At 37.3% G+C, this 21,889-nt stretch overlaps 3 protein-coding genes across 8 annotated transcripts in view; 1 reads left to right on the top strand and 2 right to left on the bottom strand.

Annotated features, from left to right (window-relative positions):
* The window catches only part of ERLEC1 (endoplasmic reticulum lectin 1), a 28,820-nt gene extending 20,110 nt beyond the window's left edge, over positions 1-8,710 (bottom strand). The window contains exons 1-4 of one of the 2 annotated variants that reach the window (XM_076000764.1): positions 8,333-8,710; positions 2,207-2,311; positions 1,097-1,177; positions 129-206 (exon numbers count right to left, since the gene is read on the bottom strand). In XM_076000764.1, coding sequence (XP_075856879.1) covers positions 129-206; positions 1,097-1,177; positions 2,207-2,311; positions 8,333-8,494 — 426 coding nt within the window. In that variant the 5' untranslated portion in view covers positions 8,495-8,710. The remainder of the gene's footprint in view (positions 1-128; positions 207-1,096; positions 1,178-2,206; positions 2,312-8,332) is intronic. The other variant, XM_012777803.2, reaches the window with a different exon arrangement.
* A 22-nt stretch (positions 8,711-8,732) lies between these two features.
* ASB3 (ankyrin repeat and SOCS box containing 3) overlaps positions 8,733-21,889 on the top strand; it is a 76,607-nt gene continuing 63,450 nt past the window's right edge. For 3 of the 5 annotated variants that reach the window (XM_076000763.1, XM_012777797.3, XM_012777796.3), the window contains exon 1: positions 8,733-8,892. In XM_076000763.1, the coding sequence (XP_075856878.1) occupies positions 8,870-8,892 (23 nt within the window). In that variant the 5' untranslated portion in view covers positions 8,733-8,869. Of the gene's footprint in view, positions 8,997-21,889 lie in introns of all 5 variants that reach the window. The other 2 variants (XM_012777799.2, XM_012777798.3) reach the window with 1 other exon arrangement.
* On the bottom strand, positions 11,221-20,942 carry CHAC2 (ChaC glutathione specific gamma-glutamylcyclotransferase 2). The gene is made up of 3 exons (XM_012777804.3): positions 20,690-20,942; positions 14,261-14,296; positions 11,221-13,145 (listed from the first exon to the last, which is right to left on the bottom strand). Exons 1-3 carry the CDS (start codon positions 20,849-20,851, stop codon positions 12,780-12,782), a joined length of 564 nt encoding a protein of 187 aa, XP_012633258.3. The 5' UTR covers positions 20,852-20,942; the 3' UTR covers positions 11,221-12,779.

Below are 21,889 nucleotides of genomic sequence, written 5' to 3'. Positions count from 1 at the left end.
ATAAAACAAAAATATAATAAGTATTTTGCAAATACATTTTAAAGGATATAACTTTAAAACTATCAGTCTCATTATTAAATTTCTCATTTTATAATGTTCTACATTTTGTATTTTGAAGAAAAACACACCTGACCAGTTTCTTTCTCTTCATGGTACTGCCGAATGTGTTTTCCATGACATACTTCATAAGTCCAATAAGACTCAATCTAAGAAAGATAGATATATTTAAATATACAAAAGCCATATAACTCAACTGAATTACCTTTTTTTTTTTTTTTTTAAAGAGACAGGGTCTTGCTCTGTCACCCAGGCTGGAGTTCAGTGGTATGATCAGAGCTCGCTGCAGCCTCCAACTCATGGGCTCAAGCTATCCTCCTGCCTCATCCTCCTGAATCGGTAGAGTACAGGTGCTACACCACCATGCTCAGCAAATTTTTAAATTTTCTGAACAGATGAGGTCTTGCTATGTTGCAGGCTGGTCTGAAACTACTAGCCTCAGGCAATCTTCTCACCTTGACTTCCTGAAGTGCTAATATTACAGGCATGAGCCACTGTGCCCATCCCTGAAGTACTTTTGATATCTGAAGTAGCTGAGCAGATTTCCCCTAGGATTTACAATAAGCTTTCATTAAATGACACTTATAATTATGCCTCAGAAAAACGTGAAATTTCTGAAGCCTAGTCATTATTTCCACTAATTAGCTATATGTGAGAATTCTGTGAAGGAAATAGATCTGGAATATAACTGGAGTCTGTAATAACCACTAGCTTAGGAATAATTTTCTACATATCTTAAAAAATAATTAGCATTTTAAATAAAAATTCTATTATTAATTAGATTTTCCTTTGAACTGAAAAACATTTAAAATAATTTTGTAAGTGATATGATTTGATATTGGTATAACTGGTTGTCTGCTGCATATAGTGTACAAAAATTTAAATGAACAAAATACCATTAAGAAATAACTTAGATTGACACCTAACTTAAAATCTGATACAACATAATAAAGTAAGAAGAAATACAGAAGTATTTTCAAGTGTGTATTGGCTGTTGGAAATTTATTTTCCAGTTATCAAGTGAACATAAAATACATACTCTGTAGGAACAACTGCTTTGTTTAAATAACGGTTCCAAAAGTTCTCTTGGATTAGGGCCTTTATAATCCTTTTCTTCTTCCTACAAAAAAATTGGAGTTTAATACTTATGATTTTTCTAGAACTTTACCCAATTCTGCTGAGTCAAATCATAAATGCTTTGGAAATAAAAGAGGAAAAAAGTTGGAGCCTTTAACAAGATCCTATGGTAGGCCACTTCTTTCAAATGAACTGAAGTATAAAATATGGAGCCAGAGAATACTCTTCCATAGTAGTCATTCTTCTCTTTAAAAAAGGTTTTTAAGAATCAGTTTCCTGAATAATTCTTATAAACCTATTTCAGAATTTTTAAAAGCTTGAGCCCAACAAATTTTAGCTATAAAAGCCTTAGAATAGTTGAATATTATAGGATATATTGGAAAATTTTAAGGTACTTTTCAATTTTCTGTATATTTTTACATTTCAGACTTGAATGCTATATGTGCAGTTTTGTGTTTGTATGCATTTGCATCTTAAAGAGATTTAAAACAGCTATCTTTAGACAGATTTCAAATCTGAACAAAACCTAAGAAAGCACTGAGTTTAATATTTCTATTTTACAAGTCATGAAAATATTATGTAATTGGCTTAACAAATTTATTGAGTGGAGGAAATGAGTCTCAAATTTGTTTAAAGTTCAGTAATAGCCTCTTGGCTCCTAGGCTGGTGTTCTTGCCATTTTACCATTCTGCCTCTCCTGTTTCATCTTGAAAGAAGTTATTGCCTTGAAGGATGGATAGGAGGCAGTTTGGGTACTTTTGGAGGAAGAAAAGGACATGAGCTAAGGTAGTGAGAAAGCTTAAGGTCCCTATAGATTTATTTATAAAAAATTCTTTGTTAAGTGCAGTGTGCGATTTTTATTTAAAATATTAATAATTAGTTGCTAATTTTTCCAAGATGAACTGCAAAAGCAAAGAATTCAGGAATATAAAAATAATTAATATTTTAATGCTAAAACAGGGTTATTGACAAACCTGTTATTAGGAATACTTTATTTTAAAGTATGTGGTGGCAATATTTTAGATAAGTATCTTTGGCAATAGGGACTATCGATATATTTATAAAAACTTACCTCATCCCCACTTGTCACCAGGGGAAGTATGCATTTATATTTTTCTTTATGTGCAGTTGTCATGATGACGTAATTATCTTCTTTATACAAAACTCCAGTTGTGGGCTAGAAACAGAACAAAAGATATACATTACTTTCTCTAGTTAAACTGTATCACACTGAATAACTTTAGTTCCAGGTAGAACAAAGCTTCCTCAAACTAATTTAACAGTTCCACAGAAGATTTTTAAAACATGTTTTCAAATGGAGGGAAAATATTCTACATATTTTTGAAGGACAAAATGAATACAACAGACTTTGTCCTGGTATTACAAAATAATAGGGAAAAAATGAACAAAATAAAGTTCGGAGTATAAAGGAAAAAGTAGTAATGCAATAGGTTGACATTAAAATGCTGATTAAAAAGCATTAAGAGGCAACGAATGTTCATAGATACACCATCGCTGAATACTTATTAATGCTATTAGCAATTACCATCTATATGTAACAATTCACAGCACTTTGCACTACTGTCAATTTTGCTGGATGGGATACTAGAACATAATGCAATGCAGTATTTTTCATATTTGGACAATGTATGAATTTATTTATAAACAGATTCACTTTTTTTTTTTTGAGACAGAGTCTCACTCTGTTGCCCAGGCTACAGTGCCATGGTGTCAGTCTAGCTCACAGCAACCTCAAACTCCTGGGCTCAAGCGATTCTCCTGCTTTAGCCTCCCGAGTAGCTGTGAATACAGGCATGCGCCACCATGCCCGACTAATTTTTTCTGTATATTTTTAGTTGTCCAGCTAATTTCTTTCCATTTTTAGTAGAGACGGGGTCTCGCTCTTGCTCAGGCTGGTCTCAAACTCCTGAGCTCAAATGATCCGCCCACCTTGACCTCCCAGAGTGCTAGGATTACAGGCGTGAGCTACCTACCGCTCCTGGCCCCTAAAGATTCATTTTTAAAAGCAAAATTACTATGGTTCATTTGTGCTGACCTAACTTTTTAAAGTATATATCAGGGATCAGCAAACTTTTTCTGTAAAGGGCCAAAGAGTAAACAGTTTAGGCATTGTGGGCCAAATGGTCTCTATTGCAACTTTGTCACTCTAGCAACAAAGTGTAGGGACAATATGTAAACAAACAGACATGGCTATGTCCAAATAAAACTTTAAAAGTAGGTAGTTGGCCAGTACAGTAGCTGTGGTTTGCTGACTTCTGGAATATATCAACAAAACTATCCTTAAAGCTTTTTACACTTTAAAACCAAATAAATTCCTACTGGTTCATATGATCTGATATGATTCAAATGAACACTTGATATAACTGATATTATTTTAGTAAAAAGAAATCTCTGCTTTCTGATAGCAAATGTGATATTAACTACTAAGGCAGAGATTTTCAGGTTTTATGATATATGTTCTACAATAATTTAATTCTCTATTTTTCTCTTCTTATAGTACTGTGAAATTAATGTATTATTTGGCTACTCCTGGCAAGGAAAGAACCACTTCTTATTAAGTACCTCTGTTCTTTTCTCGATTTAACATTAACAACTTTTTTTTTTTTTTTTTTGAGACAGAGTCTCGCTTTCTTGCCTAGGCTAGAGTGAGTGCCGTGGTGTCAGCCTAGCTCACAGCAACCTCAAACTCCTGGGCTCAAGCGATCCTGCTGCCTCAGCCTCCCGCGTAGCTGGGACTACAAGCACGAGCCACCATGCCCGGCTGATTTTTATATTATATATATTAGTTGGCCAATTAATTTCTTTCTATTTTTATGGTAGAGACGGGGTCTCGCTCAGGCTGGTTTTGAACTCCTGACCTTGAGCAATCCGCCCGCCTCGGCCTCCCAGAGTGCTAGGATTACAGGCGTGAGCCACCGCGCCCGGCCTAACAACTCTTAACTATAATAAAACCAGTACTACTAGTCACCAATGTTATCTTAAACCCAAATGCAAATTAAAGCAATGTTTTTACAAGACAATAAAATAAAATAAAGCAATAAGTACTAGCTGCATTAGCTCTATGATAGTATTGTTTTAAGTGCTTTACATTTATTAACTCATTAATCTTCAAAATAAGCATTATACTCATTTTTACAGAAAAGAACACTGAGGCCCAGAGTTTAAATAATTTGTCCAAGGTAATATAGCTAGAAGCAGCAGACTGGTTTCATATTCTGTGTGCTCTTAACTGTCTTAATATAATATATTTAAATCAGCTTTTATCAACTTTTTAAATATTACTATGTAGACTTCTGGATTATAGCCAGAGAGTCTTGTTTAAAAGGCCATTATAAGCGATGAGAAAATCAAAGAGATTGGAAAGTAACAGTTGCAAAGCCAAATTTATGATAAAGGGATCCATAGAAACATTTATTCAGTTGTACCAACAATTTGTTACAAGACATAATGTTAGTAATGCTTTTCAATTTTTTTCAGATATATATACCCATAATGATAAGTCAGATATATACCACTATCTAGCTATATTACCTCATATAACAGAATATATGATAGTGAGTTATGCAAAGCATGATTCACATTCACTTAGCATTGAATGGCCTGAAGTCTTGTCAAATCATTCCTGTACTGTAATGAAGGCAGATTATAGCAAATAACTTAAATGTATTCATGTCTATTTTTTTTTTTTTTTTTGAGACAGAGTTTCACTCTGTTGCCCGGGCTAGAGTGCCAGGGCATCAGCCTAGCTCACAGCAACCTCAAACTCCTGGGCTCAAGTGATCCTCCTGCCTCAGCCTCCTGAGTAGCTGGGACTAAGGCATGTGCCACCATGCCTAGCTAATTTTTCTATATATTTTGAGTTGCCCAATTAATTTCTTTCTATTTTTAGTAGAGAAGGGGTCTTGCTCTTGCTCAGGTTGGTTTCGAACTCCTCACCTTTAGCGATCCACCTGCCTTGGCCTCCCAAAGTGCTAGGATTACAGGTGTGAGCCACCGTGCCCAGCCTATTCATGTCTATTGTGAAGTACCTGCAACTCTGATATTCAGAGTTGAATCTTACAGCAATATTGACTTATTTACTAAAATGTTCACTGAAATTATAATGATGAAAAAAGGAACTGCTTGTTTAAAACCACAGCAAAGAAAGATGAGAATTCTTGATGCAAAGATTTGTCTATCATTAGTTTAGGAAGGGCTGCTTTCCTCATCAATAAAATAGATCAAATAGCAATTCTATCTGAAAATTCTTCACTGAAATAGTGAGTCACTTATTGAGATCACAAGGTATAAGGTTAACAAATTTTACCCTACTTTTTAGTAATAGAAAATACTGGGAAAAAGTTAACCTTTTGTGATTTTCTGAGTTAAAAATTTTGATCTACTACTAAAATGCTTCTGATTTTGTAAAACAGGTCATTTAAGAAAATAAAAATAAATTCTGAATATACAGAATTACAGAGAATACAAAAAACTTCACATAACAAAGTATTTTCAGCATAAGAGATAATATCTATTAGTGATTTCAAATAAGGTCAAATTTGAATATAATGAAACTAATCAAAGGGATTGGGATACTTTAAAATTAAGGAATTTAAAACTATCTTGGCATGGGAGAAATCTCTAATGTTTGAGATGGGTCTGGGGGAATTAAGACTGTTAGAGGATGAGAGATAAAACTTCTATCCTGGGAGAGGCTGTAAAATACACTCAGCGATACAATCTGTCAATATATATGACATGTAAATCATGGAGTTGGATCAACATTCTTTCCAAGGGCAGTGCTTGAGGAAAGTTTTTGAGTAGGCATAAAGTATATTAATAATAGAAGTAGATAGGAAATTAGATTTATTTTGTGGTTCAATTTGGTGAAATCTATGAACTATGTGAAGTAATGAATAATTAAACATAATGACAGATGATACTTTGGAAGGAAAATATATACACAAAAAACTGAATGGTAAAAACTAGCAAACAAAGAATATTGTAAGTATTAACTGGTTAATGTAAACGTGAAAACATTTACATTTTGGTGCTTAATACTTTCTCTAAGTAAATTTGAAAGCAGGATTGTAAAAGATTACATATTGTCTTCATATATCTGAATGGGAAGATGATTTAAAGCAGAGAATTCTAAAGCTTAGAAAGATTCAGATCTTCTAATCTAGTTTCCGATGGTAGAGAGACAAAAAACCTTATCCTACTTAACACAGCTGCTTAGATACAAATGTCCAACCAACTGGCTCATTAAAAAAAAAAAAATGGCAGTGCCAGGTGAGGAGGGCAGTAGTTTCAATTAAAGCAGAGAAGGGAAGTATTAAGATTATAGAGGTAATAAAAAAAAATCAAAAGACCAATGGCAGTGACTATTGTGCCTTATTTTTGCATGGGGGCCATAGACCTTTTGTCAATTCATAGAAAAATGGCTCTAGATTTTTCTCAGAATAACTCAAACTTTAAAAAAGAGAAAAAAGCCTGTAGTCCCAGCTACTCAGGAGGCTGAGACAGGAGCACTGCTTGAGCCCAGGAGTTTGAAGTTATATTACACTATCTTCATACCTGTCAATAGCCACTGTACTCCAGCCTCAGCAGTATAGTGAGACCCCATCTCTACAAAAAAAGGAAAAACTTTTCTCCCTAAATCTTCAAATGTGCCCATCTTAGCTTATATTGCATTGCCAAATAAAATTAAAAACAAAATTTCAAAATAAAATTGATAGAGATGTGAAAGCTTGGTGTACAAACACTAAGACTGGGATCTTTTCCCATAATCTTAGCCAGCAAACATCAGTGCCACAAAGAAAACTGAATAAGAGTTTCATAGTAACCTCTAAACAGCTAATTTTAGTTATGTACTCATAGGTTTGTAATTTCTCAGGGCCACATATCAGTGTGCTGTTTTCAATTAAAAAAACCACAGGTGCAAAAGTAAACCATTTTAATGACCACATTCTTTAAACATTTGCCATGTTCATTCCAAGTGCATTCTATGGAGACAACGGAAGTCAGATTAAAGTATTCTCATTCCAAGCCTGCTACAGTTATGACTGATTTGTGACAAAATTTTATATAGGCATTTTAATATACTAATATTTCATGGTATTAATACAAAAATAAACCTGACGTCTCAGAGAAATATTTACCTAGATAAATTCAGAAACCACTGAATAATCACAATGGGAGAACAAAGGGGTGAAGAAAGACTAGATGTGAGATATAAGCAAAAACTAATATTTGCAAACAGAAAGCTACAAGGTAACCATAACATCTGTTAACTTGATTAATCTTGTTTTGACATTATGGTACCACTTAATGTCTCAATGAAATAATAATTAGAACAATACGATAACATAGTATCCCATGTTGAATGAATGCAGGTAATTGGAACAAGAATTTCTTTTAACTTTTGCTTTTTCTAGGACTTCACTTTGAAATAAATGAATTGATATATGGACTCATAAGAACACGATTTTTTTTGGCCTGAAGTAGCTACACGTGGAGAGGAAGACTTTTCAGCAGTCCACTCCCCCAAAATTGAACTTTCTTTCCCGTGAGTTTATAAATATGTTCTTTAGGAAAACTCAGCATAAAAATCTCACGTTCTGGGGTCTTAAATAGTCGTAATACAATAAAACTGTAAAGGATATTCTCCATAAAGAGTCCTTAACATCTTACAGGCCAAATATCCCTCTTGGAAACCCTTTGGAGGAAAAAAGTTCCCCTGGTTTGTGTATGCCTATGTATATACAAGAGAGGAAGAACAAATATGAGAGAGGGAACTCACGTTTGCAGTACGGTTGTGTGGGCAGGGTGGTGTGTAATACTGAAGGAAAAAAGCTGCTGGTAGAGGAAGAGCTGCAGTTGATTCTCCAAAAGGAAGATGAATAGATGCACCTGATATGATTCTAAGAAAACTGTTTCCAAAGGATGGGAGTGTGTTGGGAAATAAGTTCTACTGTGATCGTTGGAATCCTAATGCTTAGCATGAGGGGCACATCCACATAATGCGTGAATGAATGAATGAAAGAACACAGAGTAAAAGGAGCTTTGGCTTGGGGAAGGCAAGCGCCTGCAGAGGAGGTTCGGGGGAGCAGGGGGAGCAAAGAAAACCGAGGGATAAGGCCAAACCCTTAGTGCCAGGAGAAAGGGAGATGGCTGCGGGTTTTGTGAGGGCACTGACCAGAGAGAACTCGGTGCCGGGCCAGTTGACTCGGAAAGGGATGTCATCGCTGAGTGGAGGGAGTGCTCGGCCGCCGCCGGACGCCTCCAGGAGGCCGCAAAGGACCAGTAACACCGGCGCACCGGGGACTAGATTTCGCACGCCGCCGCCTCCTTCCTCCATCCTCCGCTGCCGCTTTCTCCAGCCGCCACCACAACCTCCTCTGCCCAAAGAGGAGAGGAGCAGTAGGAGGAGTAGGAGGAGAAGGAGGCGGCGGGACTATAACGCTCCCAGGCAGCCGGGGTCCCAACCGCCGCCACGTCTCCTTCCGGAGAGCCCGGCAACGCCGCCTCCGCCCCCTTGGGCCTCCCGCCACCGTTTCCGGGGCATGCCACATATCAACATCCGGGGGCGCAGAGCAGTCCGCCTACGGAAGCCGGGACGCTGGTCGTACTACTCTTGTTTCCGACCACCGCAGCATCGTGGTGGAGAGCGAATGCTGCGGCCTTCCGGGACAGGGCTCCCGGAGACCTGGTCTCATACCAGCCAATTCGGCGGATGAGTGGCGGCACGACGAGCCGGTGAGTGCCGGCTGCGGCGGCCGCTCCCTCCAGCCACCTGCGTGGCTCTCCAATGGGAGGGTGGCGGCTTTGCCCGTTCTGCTGTGAGACCGGGAGGAAGAAAGGTGAGCCCCTGGGGATGCGAGACCTTAAATGGGAAAATTCGAGGTAGCGATGAGAAGTGAGAAGTGGAGGTGTTTTTGACTTATCCTCTCGCAGCTTTGCTTTTTCCATTTCTCCGTATCCGGCTTTTGTACACTTCATCTTTCCCGCCTTGAAGCTTCTCTTTACCTCCTCTGTTGTGGGCTGTGGTCATCTTGGTACTTAGCAGTTTCTGACTAATGCCGTGCAGTTTGTTTAGTCGCTCAACCTTGTGTTAAGGGAACTTGGAGGTGAGAAGATCCGCCATCCCCCAATATGAGAATACCGTGATCGTCCGAGGTTGGCATGGTTGGAAAGTCTCATGGGGAGGGGCGCTACACATCACTGCCCCTACAAATTTCCCCCATGGGCTCCTCCATCCTTGGATTGAAGTGTTGAGCTGTTGTTTTATGAAGGAAGCTGATAAGTTTCTTTATGTGAGGTTGTTCATAAATCACGTCTGATTGCTTCTAAAATTAGACAAAAAGTTTTGGTTTCCCTTTCCCCTCCTTTTAAAAAATGTCATATCTGTTTTAAATAACAAAATAATGAGTTATAAAGTGTTAGCCATAGAGCATTATCATTCTCTTCCTGGAAGATGGGAAGAGCTAGATTGTCTTGCTCCATCTGTTAAAGACTGCTTGCCCCCCCTCTGCAAATTTGAACCAAATCAAAATGCAGGAAGAGCAGTCCATTTTTCATCTCTAAAATTTTTCTTTTACCACAAAGACTCCTCAGTGCCAAAGAAAATCACTTTGTTCCCGAAGTGAGGTGTTGTATATTAATTTATTTAGCACTTTTTATTAATGCTTAATGTGTGCCAGGCCACTGAGATTGACAATTCAAATAATAAAGTTTCTGTCCTCTGTCATAGTCTAGCAAGGGAGATTATTACAAACAAATGTTTGCAAACTATTATGGTAATAGTAACAGTAGTTAACGTCTAGCATTTACTTTGTGCTAAACACTAGTTAATTCTTACCTATGTATTGTGTCATAACCCTTATGAGACAGATACTATAGATCACCAGTCCCTAGCCTTTTTGGCACCAGGGACCGGTTTCATGGAAGACAATTTTTCTGGTCGGGGAGTGGCAGGGACTGCGGAGCTCCGCTGCCAGTCCCTAACAGGCTAGGGACCCGTACTTGGGGGTCCGCAGCTATAGATTTATACAGTAGAGGGATGTTAGCATGGAGCTATAAAGAAGAAAGTAACCCCAGGAACTTTGGGGTTGGTCAGAAAAGACTTCCCAGGAGAGATGACACTAGAACTAGGATTTTAAGGATTTGTAGGTGTTCATTAGGCGGATGGGGAAGTTCGTTTCAAGCATAATCCTCCTAGATAGTCCATTAGGGCTTTTTGGTGTGGTCAGATGATAAGGTGGGATTGAATCATCAGCATAGTATTGGTGCTGTAGAGGAAGAGGTGGTCAGTTCAGGTAAGGTTACCTATGCCTTGCAGAAGTGTTTGACCTTTATCTAGTAGGTCAGAATTCTTGAGGTGGTAGACTTTTTGCATTGGGAATTACCTGAGGATTTACCTGGAATTACCTGCAAGTATGCAAAGATTAATTCCAAATGGATTAAATTCTAAATGAACAAAACATAAAAAAAATAGAAGAAAATTTAGGGGAGTAATTGAATGATCTTGGTGTTTAAGATAGGAATTCCTGAAGTCATGAAGGAAAAGAGATGTGTTTGACTAAATAAAAATGAAAGATTTTTGTGCTGTCCTCCTTTAGCCTCTGGGGCAATAGTGATTGAATCTGTTCTCAATGGAGCTTATGTTCAAGCTAGGAGGAGACTTAATGTATAAATACCAAATAAATAAAATAATTTCTAGTACTGGTAAATGCTGTAGAGAAACTAGGGTTATGTGAAAAAGAACCTCTGTGAGATGTGTTGCTTTGATAGGTGGTCAGAGTAGACTTCTGGGAATAAGGGGTGCAAGAGTGAGACTCCCACCTCTACTAAAAGTAAAATTAGCCGGGTGTTGTGGCATGCGCCAGTAGTCCCAGTTATTTAGGAGGCTTAGGCAGGAGGATCACTTGAGCCCAGGAGTTTGAGGTTGCTGTGAGCTAGGCTGACGCCAGGGCACTCTACCCCAGGTAACAGAGTGGACTCCATCTCAAAAAAAAAAAAAAAAAAAAAAAAAAAAGAAACAAAAAATTTGTTAAATCAAAAAAGATAAGTATTTGAGATGATAGGTATATTAACTTGATTTAATTCCACATTGTATTAACACATAACAACATCACTTTGTACCCCAGAAGTATATACAATAAAATTTGCCAACTTATAATTAAACAAATAGAAATAAAAAACAAAAATTAAGTTTTGTTTTACTGTTTATATTGGGCTTCAGTTTGCTTACATAGGAACTCAAGGTGCTGGAGCCATCTCAGCCTAATGGCCTTTCAATTAAATTTTTTTCCAACTCTTTTAATGTTATATAGAGTTTTGTAAAATAAACTTAATTTAATATAAGAATGTGCAACTACATTTTATGTATATGATGAAAATACCATCCATTCTTTAAAGGCTTATAAATTGATATAAGTATCTTTTAAAAACCTGTTTATTTTTTTCCTGGTCTAACTATTGTTCAGCATTTAAGGTGTATCATGTGCAGGAAGGTAATGTGGGAAAACTATTTTTAGTTTGGAAGGGATATGAATTCTGTTTTTAGTATACTAAGTTTTCATGCTTGTGTAGCTCAATGAAATGCCATCATGTAATAGGCATATATAATTGTAAAGAGGTTGAGAAAGTAGGCTAGGGATTGGAAGCTATCCAAGTAAAAATAGTTAATTGAAGCCTAGGATTTGATGAGTTTGTGTATCTGATAATGAATAGTCTTGAGAGCTGTAAATGGAAATACAATGAAACGTTCAGCTTTTTCGACCTTAGTGACATGGGCTGCTTGATCACTAGTATCTGATGCATCAGAGTAGGGTGGAATCTGAAATCTTTGGATTGAATCACGAACTGGTCATTGGAGACTTGAGACTACAATGATTGGGTAGAGTACGGCAGAGTAAAGTTGGATTAGAGAGACATTAAAATGAATTAAGGAAGTGGAACACTGTAGTTAAAAAAATTTCTGTGGGGGGAGGGGAAAAATTTCTGTGAAGGGTAAGAAAACTGGAAAAGAAAAAAATGCCAATTTTTGGCTCAAATTTGAAAGGGTCTCATTTAATACGTGAACAACAAGGAAATAAACAATATCAAGGCTGAAATCTTGTCTATATTACCATGTTTCTAAACACACATTATTTTAAACGTGCATATTTTAAACCATAGTTACATTTACAGATTTGTAAAGGAATATATTGAAGGCATATCCTTAAATTTATTGGACTTTTGGTTTAATTCTCTATAATTTCAAAATAGTATTGTCATATGAAACAATACTATTTTTTTTACTCTGATAAAAACAAGAACTGAATTAAGTACTTCACTGTATTTTTCTGAAGAACTCACTTCCAATGAACAAGTGTTCAATTTCATAGTTAGGAAATTATTATGTTATTAAAACTTGAATTTTTCTCTCACTGTATCTCAGTCTTTTGATTATATGTGTTTCGGTACACTTGAAATTAAACTATAAATTTAGATAATATCATGACTACATTAAAAATAAGTAACACCTTTTAAGTAAACACATTTCAAACCATATTGCCATTGTGCATTGAAATTAATTCTCTGAAGACTAAAAACTCTGTTTGGAAAAGTCAATAAGTAGGTCTTTATATGCAGTTGAGGTTTTATTTTCCTTCTAAACGTTCCTTTACTAATTTTTCCAAACAGAAAAGATGCTCATCTGCATCTTCTGGCACAAGGTTCCTAACAGAATTTGCAAGTTCAAAAAGATATTCTGTATTTTTTCCACTTGGACCAGCTGCATTAAAAATTTGTTCAGCAATGTCTTCCAGAGGTGCAGGACCAAGATAATTAGGATTATCACATGTTCCAATATATAGCAACACACTGAATGGTTTTGTTGTGGGATCTTTTGGATAAAAAATGACCGTTGTGGTCCTGTAGCCTCCTTTCTCTCTGAAGTCAAGGAATGCTTTTACTTCTTCTTCCTTTCCTACTGGCAATCTGTAAGCTACACCCCATACACAACCCTGTTGAAAATGAAAAGAATACACTATTTAATATTTAGAAAGTTAATTAAAATAGGTGAATATATGTGGTGATATAAGAAAATATCTCATATATTCTTAGAAGTCAATGCAGTTTTGCTTCACTTAAAGTGCACAGAAGAGGAACATACTAAACAATAAAGGAAATTAGTATTTTGAAATCGCCATTCTAAATAATTTCTTTGTATCATAAACAGCACAATATTTACCTTTAAAAAAGTTATGTCATTTTTTTTAACTAATGGGACTGAAATGAAAAATACCAGGTTTTCATTTGGTCATTAAAAAGTTCTACATAAATAAAGTGTCATTTGTTTATTAACTGTTTAATTAGGAATTATAGTTACCAGTTGAAGCTCTTTTTATAGATGCTTTTCATAGTGTAAATTATGAAAGCATTTCCTAATCTATACCATTGTTTATTACTAGCTGCTTGATTTCTATATATCAAAGTCCTTTCCAAAGTTAAATCCTTAATTTCACATTATAAAATTTTGAATCTGTATCTCGATAAAATCATTGAAAATATTTAAGAAACTGAGGACAGTCACTGAAATAAAAGTTTTCTGGTGCTCCAAACCTATTTAAAACACACACACACACACACACACACACACACACACACACACACACACACACACACAGGTGCTATTGATAAAATTAAGCCATAAAGAAAGTGAGAATTCCTGATTTAGATTTCTGCAGAAAATATTAGACTCTTAGCAAATGTTAAGAGTTCCATTTGATTCTTAGTGATAGTCTGGCTTTCTGGAGGCTATTTCCATTAATGTCAAAGGGAATCACAAAATTCTTAGTCAACAAAGTTGTTAAAAAACCTCACAAAAATGAGACCACATTGCCATTTAGTTGTATTTTGTTTTCTACCTTGCATTTTACATTCCAGCTTTTCCCACTGGCCTCATTATAAACAGAGAAACATGGAAAAAACTCACAAATACAGAGAAGAATTCTAGACCTAGTATAGATCAAATTGTCTATGATGACAGTTAACAAAATGCCATTGATTATTAAAACTGAGAAACATCTCAACATTTATATGATTCAAAGTTATACAAAAAAGAATAATTATACCATACCCCAGGATCTTCAACAAGAGTCACAACTCTTCCAGGCTGTTTTAAAAATAAAAAAAAAATTTCTGAATTAAATAAAGTTCATTAAGTAACCGAGCTTTAGCAAATTATTGTTGACATGGAATATTTTAACTACATTTGCTCATAAGAAGCACTTTTTTTAAAAGTACTAATTTTTTATGATAAAGTTTAAAATGAATTTAAGAGAATCTACCTTATCCAAACTATCTTGGCCTTTCTAAAAGATTTCTATCAATTTGTATATATTAGGTATATTAGTATGTTCACTTAAAATGGATATATTAAAAAACACACCAGTGACTAAGGTTTATCTAAAATGAAAGGCAAAGGGAAGCAGCAATTATAAATAAAAATTCTGGTTTTCCCCTTAGGAGAAAAGATTGTTGCAGTTTTATTAGGGGAAAAAATATGACATCCTGGGATACTTTCCTTTAGGGAAGTAGTTTTCCATCTTTAGTGCAGATCAAAATTACTTGGCTTGATAAACACATTGTTAGGCCACACCTCCAGAGTTTCCGATCCCATAAATCTGGAGCCCATAAATCTGGAGCTGTCTCAGTATTTGCATTTGTAACAACTTCCAGGTGGTTCCAGTGAAATTGTTTTGGAGCTCATACTTTAAGAACCATCGCTACCAGGGTATACTAAGAGGTCTCAAGAGTGAGAGAATGAGCAATTTACACTTCTGAGCTATGAAGTGCTCTTACCTCTTTCACATATGGCAGTGGGTGCTTCAAGATAGGCACCCCTTTTACATTCATAAATGAACTTTACATTGCCCTATTGAAAGGTTAATATTAGAGCTGGCCTATTCATATAGTTCTTCTGATATGGGACAGTTTGACCACGTGTGTTCTAGGCAATTTTATTTATTTATTTAATTTTATTTTTCCACTTTGGTTTTTGTTTTTTTTTAGAGATGGGGGTCTCAGTCTTGCTCAGGCTGGTTTCGAGCTCCTGAGCTCAAGCAATCCTACCTCAGCCTCCCAGAGTACTAGGATTACAAGCATGAGCCACTACACCTGGCCTCCACTTTGGTTTTTAACACAGGTCAGTTAACAGTTATATGGAAACAAGGCTGACTTTTATCATTCATCTTAAGATTCAAATGAGATATTATCAAGCCAAAACAAATTTTATTTGCTCTTCCATTTCAAAGACTGAAAAAACAATCTATGTTTGTAATAATTGAAAGCCTTAGAGAAAGTCTGGACTAGGAATATTCCATAATTTAAGTCACAAAGGTGACTTAAACCAATGACTGCAAGCTTTTCTTCAAAGAATTCCTACCTAGTGCCAAAGGCTATGTATCCACCAACAAATTAATATCAGTGAGAATGCTGAGTTGAAAGCCACAATTTTATCTATATGTATGCCCAATGTCTGGCACATAGTGAGCCTGAATCATTCAGATGTTTGTGTCATCTTTGCTGTTATTTCCTTCTAGTCTTTTCTGTTTGTATAGATAATTTGTAATCATGGAACACATGGGATTTTGCATTATGATTTCTCATTTAATTTTCCTGTTAGTCTTCTCATACATTTTAATAGTTACATCATATTGTATCATTGATGAACTGTAATTTAAACATTCCTATATTCTTGGACATTTAGGTTTCTGACCTGTGTTTTTGTTTTTTTTAAGACAAAGTCTTGCTCTGTTGCTGGAGCTAGAGTGCCATGATATCAGCCTAGCTCACAGCAACCTCAAACTCTTCGGCTCAAATGATCCTCCTGCCTCAGCCTTACAAGTAGCTGGGACTATAGGGGCGCACCACCATGGCTGGCTAATTTTTTCTGTTTTAGTTGGCCCGGCTAATTTCTTTCTATTTTTAGTAGAGATGGGGTCTTGCTATTGCTGAGGCTGGTCGCGAACTCTTGACCTTAAGCAGTCCTCCCACCTTGGCCTCCCTGAGTGATAGGATTATAGGCGTGAGCTACCAAGCCCAGCCACTTGTATTCTGTTTAAGATAATGTTACAATGAGAATACATATACTGGTGTGGGTCAAGTAGCTATTGCTATATTTCCGTTTCAAAGTGAATAAGGAGCTATTTATTGAATACCTACTCTGTGCTGTGGAGAAGATAAAACCTTGATTCATGCTTCCAAGAACTTATTTTGTAATTCTGGAATACAAACTAATGTGTAAAATAAGTAGAGAATACTTAAGGACTAAGATGTATTTATTGAATGCAGTAAGAATTCTGAGTCTTAGGTGATCAGAAAGATACCTATTCTGGCAAAAGGGCATCATGACTCATAATTCATGAGTCAGGGCCCACAGGCAGGACTGTACCAGGCCAAGTGTCTGACTTTTTCAGGGGGTCCCCCAAGTAGAGGAGATGATTCAGAAAGATGAGTGAAGAAATAGGATAGAGTCAGATTTGAAAAGCCAAAGAGCAGGGTTGAAATTAGGGGACAGTGGCAAAAAGAAGCCACTGAAATTTGAGAGAAATTGGAAATAAGGAATATTATAGCACTTGAGTAGCAGGTTGACTGGCATAACAAAAGAAGTGTTTTGGAAAAAGATTAGTTTGGTAAAGAGTGTGGTATGCAGGTTAGAGTGGAAGAAGGAAGATGCAGAATAAGAAATGTTAGTAGTCAGGTGACAAGTTTTGCACTCTACCTTTCCTTGCTTCTTCCCCTTACATCCAGCCCAGTCACCAATTCTTGGTAGTTCTGTCTTTTGAGTACCTTCTGAATCTGGTTCTTCATCCTTCAGTAGCTTCCTTAGGGATTTCCCTGCCTCTAGTTTTGCTTTCCTTCACTGTGTTTTCTACTTGGGACTGGAATGACCTTCTGGCACAAAAATTGGGCCACTCACTCACTTAGTGTTTTTCATGGTTGAGATATTCTACAGGATAAAGTCAAAATTCCTTAGCATTGCTTAAGTACAAACCTCATTTCTTTCCACTTTTCCCCTCAAGCTGTGCTGAATTATTTATAACTCCTTAAAACATTCATATCTTTGAATATACTGGTGCCTATTGTGGAATGCCCTTCACAATTTTATGTGCTTAGGATATCATCTGGCCACCTCCTCCATAAAGTCTTGGCTAATTCTCCATGTGGACTTTGCAGCTCCCTCTCTTAGACTCTTACTGCTCCTTTTATTAATTTTCCATGTCAAGTATTTTTGTTTGCATAGGTGTCTCCCACTTAAGTGCTCAGTAGTAATTACTGAAAGGAAGAAGAGGGGTAGTGAAGTCATGGAGATGGGTGGTGGCAGGTGGAAAAGAAAACAAGGAGTATGGAGGGAATCATTTTAAGGGGAAATAAATGGAATCTTGTGACTGTTCTAAATCATACAGACATGGACTATTGGCACTATGATAAATATACTTGGATGTCTTTTCTAGAACTTAAGCTCTTTGTACCTAAAATATATTCTTGAGAAACAATGTAAATTTGTAAATGAACATAAATGATTTTTTTTTTTTTTTTGCCATTGAAACTGAAGAAAGGGTCTTTCAAGCTGAATGGGATTGGGGGGGTGTTGTGAAATATGAGTCATGATGGATGTTTTCATTGGGTAATAAGTAATCTTTCTGATCTAGCTAGAAAAGTTAGGGATTTAGTAAATGTTTACGATCATCTCTTGCATTAAAACACTTCCTTTTCTTGAAATTGTAATATATTCTATTTGGCGTGTGAAAAATATTTCATATTTAAATTCTTATTTTGGTGAGAAACAGCTAGTTTTGTGATATATAAGGCTGGCAATCTATTTTAATAAAATATGTGAAGTAAAACGACAATGTTCTTTCCAGTTTCTTAAAAAACAGAACAGTATATATACTTAGAAAATGTTTAGTACTTAGATTTTACTTTAATTTACTAGGATGGATTCCTTAAATAAAAGTAGGTGTCAAACTGTTAGCCAGTGCAGTTTTTTCCCCCCTAACTTTACTTTTCTATATTTTAGTAAATTTAAGTATATAAGAGATACTGGCTTGGCCAGGCGCAGTGGCTCATGCTTGTAATCCTGGCACTCTGGGACGCCGAGGTGGGAGGATCGTTCAAGATCAGGAGTTTGAAACCAGCCTGAGCAAGAGCGAGACCCCTTCTCTACTAAAAATAGAAAGAAATTAATTGGCCAACTAAAAATATATAGAAAAAAATAAACTAGCCAGGCATGGTGGCGCATGTCTGTATTCCCAGCTCCTCGGGAGGCAGAAGGATTGCTTGAGCCCAGGAGTCTGAGGTTGCTGTGAGCTAGGCTGACGCCATGGCACTCTAGCCCTGCCAACAAGTAAGACTCTGTCTCCAAAAAAAAAAAGAGAGATACTGGCTTTTATAGCTCCCTTCTCCTTTTAAAGAATCATGGACTATTGTATTGACACTAGACAGTTTCCTCTCAGTCTTTTCTGATAGTGTACATATTTCAGTGTGCCATGTAACAATATACATTCTGGTTCAGACTAGAGTAGTAGAATCTGCTATTATAACCGCATACGTAAGTATTTAATAATTGGTCATTAAAACTGAAGTCTGGGCTAAAGGTTTTCTCTTCAGAATGGCAATTTTAAGTGTTCATTTCAAAATTGACATTCAAAGGCTCAAGCCTGTAATGCCAGCACTTTAGGAGCCTGAGGCAGGAGGATTGCATGAGGCCAGGAGTTAGTTCAAAACCAGCCTGGGACACATAGTGGGACCTTATCTCTACAAAATAAATAAATGTCTCTAAAAAAAAAAAAAAAACAACATTCAAAAGGCATTTTATTTAGTGTTGTTCTTTAATGTCTTGCATATTGTTTAATATGCTTATATATGTGATAACATCCTTGGAGGTACTTTGGCCACAACATTTTTTTGGTCTAATAATGTGCATTTGCCCTAAGCCACTCCCCCCTTTCCAAGTCATTCTGTCCAGTCCAGCATCCCAATAGGCCAGTCAGTACTGTCAACCTTAAAATTGACCAATTCTAATTGAAGTAAATTGGCATCAAACTCAGATTATTTTAAAGATTTCAATCCTATGTCTCTTTTATGAGCAGATGCAAACTACTTTAGAGCCTTGATCTCTTCCCCTTTCCATAACTGCAGGTATTTCTTTTGGAATTAATCCTAATTAACCCTAGCCTTTTAAATATTGTACTTTTGGACTAATTAATTTTTTTTTTTTTTTTTGAGACAGAGTCTTGCTTTGTTGCTCAGGCTAGAATGAGTACCGTGGGTGTCAGCCTAGCTCACAGCAACCTCAAACTCCTGGACTCAAGCAATCCTTCTGCCTCAGCCTTCCATGTAGCTGGGACTGCAGGCATGCGCCACCATGCCCGGCTAATTTTTTCTCTATATATTTTTAGTTGGCCAATTCATTTCTTTCTATTTATAGTAGAGACGGGGTCTCGCTCTTGCTCAGGCTGGTTTCGAACTCCTGACCTCGAGCAATCCACTCGTCTCGGCCTCCCAGAGTGCTAGGATCACAGGCGTGAGCCACCGCGCCCGGCCAGGACTAATTAATTTTTTTTAAAACAGTAATCAAGCTCATATAAATCTTCAGAGTATTTTAGAGACTATATAAGCAATAAAAATTTGTATAGTCTTCCAAAAGAGGTTAACCAAGTATCCAAGTTATCCAAATGATTAGTTACCCCAAACTTAGTTTTCTTTACCTATTTAGTTGTTTTGTAGCCAATACAAGGCTGATTTGCATAAGTAGTGTTACTAATTCTCTGTACACCTATATTGAGATGTTTTTGTATGACCGACTGAAAACTGGGTCAACGAACTTATATTTGACATTTATAATTGAGAATCATGGAGAAAGTAACATTAAAATAATGCTGGATATAGTAATGGGTTTGGTACTGTGTTACCCATATAATAAAACAGGGATTTCATTTAACTTTGCTTGTACCTGAAAGAGAGCTCCTTAGTAACCAGAGATAATTTTGGACACTAGGAGTTCTTAGGTGTCATAAAATAAGACCTTTTGAAGGATATAAAGAAACCCTAGAAACATGCACGTTTAAACGGAACCAATTAAAGTCTGCTAAAATGCAGAAATACCAACAAATTGCTAAAAAGCTGAATTTGCAAGTTGCTGTTAATATTTCAACTCGATGGTGTCACGAAAATTCATATTCCCGCCAATATTTTCTTTTGGCAGAGGCTGTAAAGAGATAGGGCCCCCTCCCAGGACGTCAGCCTCGTGCAAGCTTGTGTGCTTGTGCCTGGGCTTCTAGCCTCAAGAAACTAACCATCCGCATCTTAAGCAGCTTCGGAATATGCCCTGGTTTGGGACAGATATGGGGGCAGATGGGCGAGGAAGATGCATAGATAAGTTACCCCAGCCCATGTGCTCGTCCCCCAGGAGGCGTTGGGGTGTGAGTCTAGTGCAGCGGGCCGGGAATTGGGGAGCGGCGCTCCGGGGGCTATAAGTGTGGGGAGCTGGCCAGCGCCTCACCTTGCCAGGGACCCCGCGGTGGTCCGTGCTGCCCTGCCAGAAGCGCCTGCTGTAGTTTGTGATGTATCCGACCAGCTTGTCCTGATAGGGAAAGTCCACCTTCCAGATCAGGGACCCGTAACCAAAAACCCACATCTTTCCTTGCTCCGCTACGGTGGCCATGGACGCTCCGCTGTGGTCTCTGCAGAGCCCCTGGTGACTGCAGCCTCCCAGACGCGAGTAACCGGCTGCTTGGGGCGCAGGCGCGGAGGCTGCGCAGCACCTTGGGGCGCAAAGCGCCCTGGGATTGTAGTTTGAGGGAGGTTTTCCGACTTTGTCTCAGGCAGCATTATTTTATTTCCTTGATTAGTGGGTCAAAAGGCTTTGACCTTCTGTATAGTAACCAATAGATTCTCTCGAAGCTTCCGTAAATCGCCCTAACCTACCTCCAGTGCGCGTGTGCAGAGAACTACAATACCCACAATCCTTTTCAGAGACTGTGGCTCCAAAGTTGGAACTGTGTTTTTTTTTCCCTGACTCGGGCGAGGAAGGAGAAAGGGTCACAGTCCAGACTCGTGCGAAGTGATAGGGCAGAGATGTATCGGCGCTGCAGTTAGCATGTAGAAAGACACTTTGTTCAGCTTTGAAACTTGGATTTCTGCCCATAAGACAGCAGCCAGAGAAGCCCAAGCCAGGAATGTAATCCATATTTGACTTTCTGTACTTCTAAAAAATCTGCCTTTCATAAAAGCAGAAAATTTGCAATAGAAGTTTGACGCCTGTGAAAGAGCAGCTATTATTTCAACGGAAATTGTTTACATATTTAAATTTTACACGGGAAACCTTATTTATCTTTAACATTCTAGGGAAAGGTTCTTGGAGTTCATGTATAGGCTTGAAAACCAGCCGGGGAACTTGCTGAAACTCTATAAAATTTGGGGTATGTGTGCATTTTTCTGGGGAGAAACGTCATAGCTTTCATGAGTTTTATAGTTTCTCCAGGGGTCAAAGATCCTGAGAAATGTTAAAATCTGCTTGTTAGAGCTATTCTTCCAAAATATTCTTTAGGAAGCTCATTTGGACTGTCATGACTGTGCCTGTGTATGTGAAAACAGAAGCCTTACCAAAATTATTGTTCCTTCTTGAGGATTTCATGGTCTTTAGCTTTATAAGAGAGGAATACTAAAACACACATGTTCAAAGAGTATTACTTGTGCTCTT

This window comes from Microcebus murinus, chromosome 3 (genome assembly GCF_040939455.1).
Source record: "Microcebus murinus isolate Inina chromosome 3, M.murinus_Inina_mat1.0, whole genome shotgun sequence".
Lineage (NCBI taxonomy): Eukaryota > Metazoa > Chordata > Mammalia > Primates > Cheirogaleidae > Microcebus > Microcebus murinus.
Note: the sequence above shows the minus strand (reverse complement) of the source record. Positions and strands in the feature narration are given on the sequence as shown.